Here is a 12029-nt window from a genome sequence, read left to right on the forward strand (position 1 = left end):
ACCTTAAGCTTAAGTTACTTAACCTTAATATTTCTTATTTTCCATTTGAAAATGAAGACAATCCTGGTTATGTCCCAGGACACTGAGACTTAAATACAGAAGGTTAAGAACTCTGCAGGACTTTTATGTAGATTAACAATAATGTACACAGAATATCTAATATACTACCTACAACCACAGTTTTTTAAAAAAACAGAAACTTGTCCAAAAGCCACCTGGCTGGAATGGGACTCTGGACTGAAACTTGTCCACAACCCATGCTAAACAACCTCCTGTGGAATATACTGATCTATTGAAATAGCCATATGTTACTTATACAGATTTAATCCCATCATAATGAACTCCTAAAAATCCTATTTTCTTATACTGAATTCAGTAAACTGCTCTAGTAAGCAGACTGTTGGCTGGGATGGGAAAATATTTCTAAGTTAACAGAACATTAGTCCTATCAACTAGACTCCTCTTACCGTGTGGATATGCTATTGTTGTAGCACAAGTTTTTGAGGTGGCAGCAGCTAGCATCATGCCCACAAAGTCTGATGCTTCTTTTACAGACTCTTCATCACTTTCCATCATAGAAGCAATCTTGTATTCCAGTAGTTTTTGCTTAATACTTTCATAAATAACAAAATGGATAACGGTCTCTGATATGCCAGCATATGAAGCAGACATGCCCCTATAAAATCCTCTGAGTCCATCTGTGTGATACACTTTACGAACACATTCAAAAGCGCCCATTCGCTTTTCCCCACGGTTCCTGAAAAGCAAAAAGGAAAAATCTTATTAATGTAAATTAATATAGCATTTTTAATAAATATAATTTAGAAATATGCCTCTCTAATAAAGAATGATACTCTTTAAGCTCTCATGAAGTTAGAATTTAAAAACATTCATTTTAGATTTCCTGTTCTTTGGTCCCAAATTTAGTTTATCAGATGCGTAACATGTAAATAGTTTATTTTACTGAATGCAAAGCACAATACACTGAATCTTTAGTTTCATGTCCTCACTGAAGTTTGTATTGTAGGGATAAGCAACAAAAATCTTTTAGTCCAAATCAAATACACTGTGACCACAGCTCAAAAACACATTAAATCCACTTCTAAGCTGAGATTTCTTCTGCATTTAATAACATAAAAAGAATAAACAAGACACCAGTGATGATAGTATATCACAAAGGAAGGAGTAATTAATTTCATTTCTGTGCACCTGAAGGACTCTTCCAATCTCATCAAGCCGGTCCTTACCAAAAAGTGACTGTGTGAATTAATGTCAAATTTCCTCTGATCCTTTAAAGGTAACAGCTGTATCCTTTACGTCTGCAGAGGACCTCTACAGTTAGCAAGTATTTACTGAGTACTGTGCCCAAGAAAATTTCCTCAGTATTACCTAAGGACATAGCATCCACTTTTACACAAGTTTATAATTTTGAGTTTATAAAAATATGTGTTATCTAAAAATATGTGTTATCTTATACTTACATGAGTCCTTCAATAGAACCTGGTAAGAAATGGGTTTAAATGATAACCCAAGAGGGAAAGAAATAGAAAATTTTCCTACTGGAAGTTATGTACAACCTGTTTTTCACCTAACAGAATAAAACCATAACTAAGACAGCTATTTGATAACCTACAAGTTCCTCTAGTTTTGTGAACTAATGATTATCTTGAACTCAGACTGTCCTCAACTAATGATGCTGACTAAATATAAGTTGAATGATGCATGCAACCAACTACAATTAATTTCTATCAGATCCTGCCTTACAACAAAGTTAAAAGAGCTACAAGTCCCAAAGGGTAATATACAAACACATCAGCCCTGTTCTTGATCTCAGCAGTTTCAAACCAACCTTTCACTACTATCCCCAACTCCATGAAACTGTGCAGGTATGTTACAATTTTAAATAAAAACAGTAACAAAGAAATTTAAGCCATATTTTCCTGGTTCCCCAAATATCAACCCTAGAACCTACTGAAGCACACCCCTGGTAGTTTACCATAGTATACCATGGACTGGCATTGCAAACTTTTTTAACTTTTGCGTTGTCTTATCAACCACTGGTGGTAAGAAATAAACTATGTGACATATAAAACTGTACTTACTATGTGAGCATTTAACAATGTATATAACTGTCAAATCATTATGCTGTACACCTGAAACTATATGTCAAATATACTTCCAACTTAAATAAAAGCAGTTTAGCTACAACACTTAAGGTTTCATTAGAAATCAATCCAGATGAAACAAGGATTAGACATTACTTTTCAAGTATCCAAAAAGCATAGTTCAACATGACAGAATGTAGAAAACAGATATTTAAGCAGGTGTAATTGTAAGTGATTTCTTACCTCTGTTTTATTTATAGTCTACCAGCTGTAACACTACTTTACAAATACTAATATAAAAAGCAGTAGAAATAAAGTTTGTTCCAAACTGAAATGCTAAAACAGTTTCAAAACTATTATATTATTACTTACATCAATAGGATCATCTCTTTGAAATACTACCTAAACACCAAGAGTGGCTGATATGCCAAGACTCTTAAGCTTGCACTGCTTCTGGACTTCTGTCAGTTCTCAGATGTCAAATGTCCTAAACTTAGGGGCTGTGAGGTTTGCACTGACTATTGCCTCTGCTTAAAATGGGCTCAAAGAACCATTCCTTGACCATTCCATTTAAAGTTAGTCTCCACTGTTTCCTGGTATATCTCTAGAACCTAGCACTAAACTGAGCACCACCCACCTGCTCAAATTTATCAAATGAATGAATCTTCCTAACATAAAGTGGTCAGTGATAGCAGATGAAAAGTCTATGAATGTATGAGCTTAAGCCCATGCCAGAGCTCTCTATATATAAAGTGCTGAATTTGAGCAATGAATCTCAAAGATTTAGTCTGGACTAGTTGGTCAAATGGGTTATTTAGCTGTTGCGAGGCTGATTATGATCAACTGTGTAGTGACAGTATCATTGCCTGAGCTAGGTTTTCTTTCTCCTTTCATTTAAAAATACAACATGTACCAAAAAAAAGATGGCTGAGCAGGAAGGGAAGATGGAAACCTCCTCCCAAACACACACACCGAAGGAAGCAACTACAGCAAATATAATGAATCCTGAAAATGACCTGAGGACTGCAGAACAGACCTGGTGAAGAAGAAACCACAGAGAGAAGGGTAAAGTGGCAGAGCCACAATCCAGCAGGATCCAAGCCTTCCCCCATCCCAGCCCACAGGTGGGAGGAAAAGGAAGGGAGCAGGGAGAAGGCAAGACACTCAGGAACCTGCACACCTGGCCCTGGAGGTCTGCTCCGGGAGCCCTGAGTCCACAGTGCATTGGGTTCTGGTGATTAGTAGGGCTGGGCACCAGGGAGAGCTGGAACACTCTGGGAGGCTGAGACTGCTTGTGGAGGACAGGCACCGTTCCTTGGTCCTGCTGAGACCCAACACAGAGGTGGCAGTTTGAAACTTGCCAGCAGTGGGAGGGCTATCAGAGGGGTGAGGAATGGATGGAGTTCTCTCCACAGAAGAAAGGGCAGGTGGATGACACTTCCCAGCCCTCCCTTGGCACAAGAGGTTAGGTACTAGCAGGAGCCCCACATGCCCCACCCTCCTCACTGGCAGCTCGGTTCTGAGGTGCTTCCTGTGCACCTGCCAACCTGCTCACTAGCTCAGTCCAGCAGCACCAGACCCTGCTGCCTGGCAGGCAGAGGGAGGCTGCCTCAGCTTTCTTGGCCCTGTCTCAGCTCAGTTAGGGATGCACCTGCGGGAGCCTTCTCAGAGAACACCCTCCTCCTCGTGGGCAGCAGTGTGCCACTCGTCATTCCACCCCACAGCCACCCACCCCGTTAACCCAGCAGCCTCACTAACAATGCAGGGCAGACAGAGGGTGGCCCTGCCCACAACATTCCCAGCAGAAGTGCAGCTTAAGGGCCAGCTGAAGTGACCTGCCACCCGTCGTGGACTGAGATAGACCACTGCTGGCAGACAGACAGAAAGGCAATCCCATCCATAGCCCACTGACAGCAACTGGGGCTCCACCACAAAGGAAAACCATGCACTGGAAAGTAAGGAGTCTGAGCTTCTGGGCACCACAGGACAGCTTCTTCATAAAGCCATTACTCTCTAGACCAGTAAGCATAGCAGATCCACCTAATACAAAGGAAGAAACACAGAAACCCAGAAAAATGAGACAGAGGAATATGTTCCAAACAAAAGTACAGGACAAAACACCAGAAAGAGGGCTAGATGCAACACAGATCATCCATCTTCTTGATACAAGATTTCAAAGTAAGTCATAAATATACTTGCTCAGTGACCTGTGGAAAAGTATTGACAATCTCAGGGAGGACTTCAACAAAGAGAAAAGTTGATAAAGAGCCACTCAGAGCTGAAGAACTGAAATGAAATATACAATGAAGGAAAATGAAGAATAGCTACAAGTAGAGAAGCCAATGAGATGGAAGTAAGAGAACAGAAAAAAAATGAAGCAAGGAACAGAGAGAAAAAAGAATCTCTAGAAATTAAAGAGTGCTGTAAGAGAGCTGTGTGGTAAATCCAAATGAAACAATATTTGCTTAATAATGATACCAGAAGAGAGAGATACAGGGATAGAAAGTCTTTCTGAAGAGATAATTGTTGAAAACCTCCCCAATCTGGGGAAGGAAACAGACATTCAGGTCATGGAAGCACAGAGAGCCCCCAACAAAAGGAACCCCAGGAAGACAACACTAAGACTATGATTAAAATAGCAAAGATTAAGGATAAGGAGTGAGTACTGAAAGTAGGCAGAGAGAGAGAAAGAATTACTTATAAGGGAAACCCCATCAGGCTATCAGCAGATCTAACAGAAACTTAATCACCAGAAGGGAGTTGCATTAAATAGTTAATGCAATGAAACAGAAGGGCCTTCAACCAAGAATCCTCTACCTAGCAAGATAACTATTCAAATTTGAAGGAGAGATTAAAGATTTCTCAACTTCACAATAAATGAAGGTAAAGGAATTTACAACCACTAAACTGGTATTACAGGTTATGTTAAAGGACCTTCTGTAGATGGAAATGTTTCTTAAGCTTAAACAGTTTTCACCAGTGAAAATGAACCCACAGTAAAGGTGGTAAGCCAGTTAGTTACCAAGAAGTATAAAACTAAAAGTACTAAAACCACCTATATACAAAATCAGTCAAGGGATACACAAAAAATAAAGATTATGACATCTAATACATAATGTGTGGAAGAAGAATAAAAAGCACTTCTAGACTGTGTTTGAAATAGACTGAGCATCAACTAAATATAGACTGTTACACAGGAAACTATGAACCTTACCAGTAACCACAAACCAAAGCCTGTAATGAATACACAAACAATTAAAAAAGAGAGATCCGATCACAACACTAAAGAAAACACTAAACCAAATAATAGAGTATAAAAGGGGAAGAAAGAAACATAGAGGAACTACAAATAAAACCAGAAAACAATTAAAAAATGGCAGTAAGTACATACCTAGCAATAATCACCTTAAATGTAAATGGACCAAATATACCAATCAAAAGACATGGTGACAGAATGAAACAAGACCCATCTATTTGCTGCCTACAACAGACTTGTTTCAGACTTAAAGATATATACAGACTGAAAGTGAAGGGATGGAAAAAAGTATTTCATGCAAACAATAGGAAGGAAAAAGCAGGAGTAGCAGTAGTTACATCAGACAAAATAAGACTACAAAACAAAGAATGTAACAAGAGACAAAGGTGGACGTTGCATAATGATAAAGGGGTCAGTCCAACAAGAGGTTATAACCATCATAAAAATCTATGCTTCCAACATAGGAGCACCTAAATATGTGCAACAAATACTAACAGAATTAAAATGGGACATAGCAACTCATTTATATTAGGGGACTTTAACAAGCCATTTACATCAACAGATCAGGAAGACAGAAAATAAATAAGGAAACAGAGGCACTGAACAACACATTAGATCATATAGACTTAAGTGATATCTACAGAACACTTAACCCAAAAGCTGAATACACATTTTTCTCAAATGCACATGGAATGTTCTTCAGAATAGATCACATGCTAGACCACAAGAAGAGCCTCAATAAATTTAAAAAGACTGAAATTGTATCAAGCAGGTTCTCAGACCACAATGGTATGAAACTACAAATTACACAAAGAAAACAAAAAAAGCCTACAAACACATGGAGGCTAAACAAAATGTTTCTAAATAATCAATGGGTCAATGAACAAATCAGAACACAAATCAAGCTACACATGGAGACACATGAAAACAAAAATACTACAGTCCAAAATTTGTGGGACTCTGCAAAAGCAGTTCTAAGGGAAGTACACAGCAATATAGGCATACCTCAAGAAACAAGCACAATCCCAAATAAACAGTCTAAACTCACTATTAAAGAAACTAGAAAAACAAGAACAAATGAGGGTCAAAGTCAGTAGAAGGAGGGACATAATAAATACCAGAGCAGAAATAAAATAGAGAAGAATAAAGCAGGAAAAAAAAAATCAATGACACCAGGAGCTGGTTCTTTGAGAAAATAAACAAAATAGATAAACCCCTAGGCTAGACTTATCAAGAAAAAAAGAGTATACACACATAAACAGAATCAGAAATGAAAATGGAATAATCACAATGGATACTGCAAAAATACAAAGAACTATTAGAGAACACTATGAAAAATTACATGCCAAGAAATGGACAACTTCCTGGAAAAATACAATGTTCCAAGGCTGACCCAGGAAGATACAGAAAATCTGAACAGACCAATAACACGAAATTGAACTGGTAATCAAAAAATTTCCAACAAACAAAAGTATAGGACCAGATGGCTTCACAGCTGAATTCTACCAAACATTTAAAGAAGAGCTAATATCTCCTAAAAGTATTACAAAAGGTAGAAAGGAGGGAATACTTCCGAACTTATACTCTAATCTAATTAGAGCATCACTCTAATACCAAAACCAGACAAAGACATCACAAAAAAAGAAAACTACAGATCAATATTCCTGATAAACATCGATGTAAAAATCTTCAACAAAATATTAGCAAACCAAATTCAAAATACATCAAAAGGATCATGACCTAGTGGGATTTATTCCAGAGATGCAAGGATGGTACAATACTTATAAATAAACGTCATACACCATATTAACAGAAAGGATAAAAATCACATGATCACCTCTATAGATGAAAAAGCATTTGACAAAATTCAACAACTATTCATAAAAATCCTCAACAAAATGGGTACAGAGGGTACATATCTCAACATAATAAAGGCTATATATATATATATGACAAACCCACAGCTAACATCATACTCAAGAGCAAAAAAGCTGAAAGCTTTTCTTCTAAGATCAGGAACAAGACAAGGATGCCTACTCTCATCACTTTTATTCAACATAATACTGTAGGTCCTAGCCATGGCAATCAGACAAGACAAAGAGATAAAGGGCATTCAAATGGGTAAGGAAGAAGTTAAACTGTCATTATTTGCAGATGACATGATATTATACAAAGAAAACCCTAAAGACTCCACCCAAAAACCATCAGAATAACTGGATTCAGCAAAATTGTGGGATACAAAATTAATACACAGAAATATGTTGCATTCCTATATATTAACAATAAACTAGCAAAAAGAGAAATTAGGAAGACAACTCCATTTACAACTGCATCGAAAAGAATAAAATACTTAGGAACAAACCTAACCAAGGGGGTCAAAGACCTATACTCTGAAAACTACAAGACAGTCATGTGAGAAACTGAAGACACCAAAAAATGAACATCTATCCAATGCTCATGGATAGAAAGAATTAATATTGTCAAAATGGCCATCCTGCCCAAAGAAATTTACAGATTCAAGGCAATTCCTATCAAAATACTAACAGCATTCTTCAATGAACTAGAACAAATGGTTCTAAAATTCATACGGAACCACAGAAGACACTGAATAGCCAAAGCAATCCGGAGAAAGAAGAGCAAAGCTGGGGGGATTACATACCCTGACTTCAAAGCTACAGTAATCAAAATAGCTTGGTCCTGAAACAAGAACATATGTATAGATCGATGGAACAGAAGAAAGAGCCCAGATATAAACCCATGCATCTCTGGTTAATTAATATATGATAAAGGAGCCATGAGTATAAAATGGGGAAAAGAGAATTTCTTCAATAACTGGTGTTGGGGAAATTAGCAGCTATATGCAAGAGAATGAAACTGGATTACTGTCTAACTCCAGACACAAAAGTAAACTTGAAACAGATTAAAGACCTAAATGTAAGACTTGAAACCATAAAACTCTTAGAAAGAAAACAGAAGCAAAAACCTCTTGAGCATTAAGTATGAGCAATTTTTTCTTGGACACATCTCAGACAAGGGAAACTAAATAAAAAATAAACAAGTGGGACTACATCACACTAAAAAGCTTCTGTACAGCAAAGGACACCATCAACAGAACCAAAAGTCATCCTACAGTATGCGAGAATATATCTGCAAATGACTTACCTAGTAAGGGGTTAACATCCAAAATATGTAAGGACTCAACACCAAAATATAAACAACCCAATTAAAAAATGGGCAGAGAACATGAACAGACATTTCCAGAAGAGAAATAGAGGTGGGCAACAGGCACAAGAAAAAAATGCTCCACATCACTAATCATCAGGGAAATGCAAATCAAAAACATGATGAAGTATTACCTCACAGTAGTTAGAATGGCCATTATTCAAAAGACAAGAAATAACAAGTGCTGGTGATGATGTGGAGAAAGGGAGCAGGGAACCCTCCTACACTGCTGGTGGGAATGTAAATTGGTGCAGCCACTGTGTAGAACAGTAAGAGGTTACTCAGAAAACTAAAAATAGAAATTCCATATGACCTAGTGATACTTAACTGGAAACTTAACTGAAGAAAGCAAAATCTCTGATTCCAACAGATAAATGTACCCCTATGATTACTGCCACATTATTTACAATAGCCAAGATATGGAAGCAATCAAAGTGTCCATCAATAGATGAATAAAGATGTGGTACATATATACAATGGAATATTACTCAGCCATAAAAAAGTAAGAAATCCTTCCATTTACGACAACATGGATGCACCTAGATGGTATTATGCTAAGTGAAATAAGCCAGGCAGGGAATGACAAATACCATATGATTTCACTTATTTGTGGAATATCAGAACAAAATTAACAAAATAGTAGTAGACTCATAGACACTGAGAAGTGACTGGTGGTTACCACGGGGTAAGGATAGGGGTAGGTAACTGTGGAGGGTGAGGGGGATAAAAGGGCACAAAAATTCTCAATCAGAATATAAATCGGTCACGCGGATGGTAGTAGGGCATGCAGAATACAGCCAATGATTCTGTAACATCTTTCTATGTTGACAGTAACTGCAGTAGGGGGTGTGAGGATTTAAAAATATGGGTAACTGTTGAGGCACTGTGTTATATACTTGAAACCAGTGTTAAGAGTGTTAAAGTGTGTATCTACTATACTTCAATACATATACATACATAAATACAAACACAATTCAGAATACCCTCTCTTCCTTGGGAAGTCTCATACTGCAACTATTATATCCCCTTTGCTGCTGGCAGTAGACCCATGCTTCAAAAACAAAAAAAAAGCAAATTCTGCAGCAAGAGGGGAAAACCATAGTTAGATACCTGGCACTGAAGTGTCACAGATATAAACTTAAAGAAAAACAGTTGAAACAAACTTTAACCAACTTTGTTTTAACTAATTAACATACCTTGCATCAAGCTGTAACCGAGTCTTTATAAGCCAAATGGGGTTGGTCGCTGTGATAGCAGTAAAACCTAAACAAACATGTTTAAAATGAACTCTGGTAAAAAATGGGAACACGCTATTAACTTTCAGGTTTTAAAAATTATATAAATCTATCTTAAAGAAAATGCATATAAACATTTTAACTATTAGTTGATATATCTTTACAATTTTGTTTTACAAAACCATACAACCATGAATGTTCTTTATTTTCAATCTACATTCTTAAATTCTGACCATAACTAACAGGTACTTTTAAGAGCAAAATCTGATTATATATAAATCCCTCTCCCGAAATAATCAATATCCTCTGGGGTAGCCTCGACTAAGCAAATTCAGAAACACATTTTTACAGACATACAAAAATTGTGTATTCTAGGGTTTTTAGCATGCAAATGTATATGTAACAGCTATTTGGGGTCCAATTAACATCACAAATCACTATTCAAAATGGATTCAATGTAAGCATCAGCATTTATGAATATTTAATCGTAAAATGACTGTATAACAGGAATGACTGTTGTTCGCCTTATGAACACTTATTATAAACATATACTTGATAAAACTTAAAATAATGATATCACAGAGGTCAGGTTTCTGTTAGGGCTAACAGGACAGAACTATTTTTCACCCATTTAAACAAATACAAAAACTGAAAAGCTCACTAGATTACAAATAGGAACCAAAACTCACTCACTTTTTTATATACACTGAAGTGAGAAACTCAGGGTAGAAAAAAGATCTAAAACTACAGTAGTATTTACTATGAATGCAGAAGGGTAGTCACCTAAGATGGCTCATTCTCGGTAATAAATTGTGATTTCTGGAACAGTATGTTTCTAGGGTAGTCAATATCTTACTTGCTATCTCCCCAGTGTTATGGAAAAATAGCAGCACATGAAATGCAATCTTGATGATGGGGATTTTTATGAAGATTGCTTCATCTATACAAAAATGAGGTTTTAAGATATTGCTTGTGAACATTTAAGATCAGCTACATAAACTTCATAGAACTACTTATATCAAGTTACACTTACTCATTTGGCCTTGAAATTCAATGAAAATTTACATGCAGAAATGTCTAAGGAACTGTTTTAATACTTTCTATGAATTATATTAAAAATACTAGAAGGTCAAGCACATTTTTTTAGAAAGGTGAATATAACCAGCACATTTAATATGAGTCAAGTACTTTCAGGAACAAAAGTGCTGTGGTGCACTTAGCAATAATATTTTTTAAATTAGCACACAATGTAGAACCAATCATAAATCTTTGTTGGCTTTCAAAGTCAGTATGGATGTATCTACAAATGAAAAATAATTTCACTATGGTTTACAAAGTGCAATTTAGTCTCACGGTTTCTTTTCCCCTCTCTGTCAGATAATTAGTTAACTCTCCATTAATCCACTGTTTGAAATAGTGAGATGTTTCACAAAGTGATGCTTAGAATGAATCTATTTATCAAGATAAATGGAATAAAAGTTTGATTGGATAATTCCTTTAATAATTTTGCAATGTTTATATAGCCTCCATGTCTCTTAAGTGCTTTTAATACTATATACAGAGGTATAAATCTAGAAGGGATCAACAATTTTGTAAGCATCGGCCAGTATTAAATAAAAATATAAAGTGTTGGACAGGTTGTCAGGAACTTTTTAAAATAAAAGGTTTTTCTCATGCATATATTCTTGGTAAAAGGAAAGAGAAGAACAATACAAAACTCAGATCAGTTTAAGTTACTTTTTGGGGGGTAAGATTTTTCTTGCATGGCCTGGCTTAGTTAAGAATAAAGTTAAAGGGTATTACTTCTTTTCTTCTCTTGAACCTCATTTTTTTAAGTGAAAAAATTCAAACAGAAGATATTCAAATTATATTTCAAAGCAAATAGGCACCAGACAGCATTCTGATCATAGCCCTAATTTAATGATGCTTTAAACTTAAATATTTGTATTAGCCACATATCTGTACAACTGTATTAGGGATTTATTAGTGAAAAGCCACTAGGCAGCACAAACCAAGAAAACATTTTGCATTACTCACAGTTTTTTTTAATCAAAAATTGTATGGAATTAAAAAAAATTTTGCTTTTTATTAAATCTTGAAAGCCCAGAACCAGGAATCCTTCTATCAAACTTAAAAAAAAAAACAGCCTAGGTAAAAATCTCAACTTACTATACTTTGTTTGAAAAGATGAGCATCAAAGCTTTCTTTTTA

At 36.1% G+C, this 12029-nt stretch overlaps 1 protein-coding gene across 2 annotated transcripts in view; it reads right to left on the minus strand.

Annotated features, from left to right (window-relative positions):
- Window positions 1-12029, minus strand: part of SLC25A36 (solute carrier family 25 member 36) — a 40152-nt gene that overhangs the window by 4062 nt on the left and 24061 nt on the right. For both annotated transcript variants that reach the window (XM_037024761.2, XM_017671231.3), the window contains 2 exons: window positions 9780-9846; window positions 468-757 (listed from right to left, as the gene is read on the minus strand). In XM_037024761.2, coding sequence (XP_036880656.1) covers window positions 468-757; window positions 9780-9846 — 357 coding nt within the window. The remainder of the gene's footprint in view (window positions 1-467; window positions 758-9779; window positions 9847-12029) is intronic.

The sequence above is a fragment of the Manis javanica genome, chromosome 3, assembly GCF_040802235.1.
Source record: "Manis javanica isolate MJ-LG chromosome 3, MJ_LKY, whole genome shotgun sequence".
NCBI classification, from domain to species: Eukaryota; Metazoa; Chordata; class Mammalia; order Pholidota; family Manidae; genus Manis; species Manis javanica.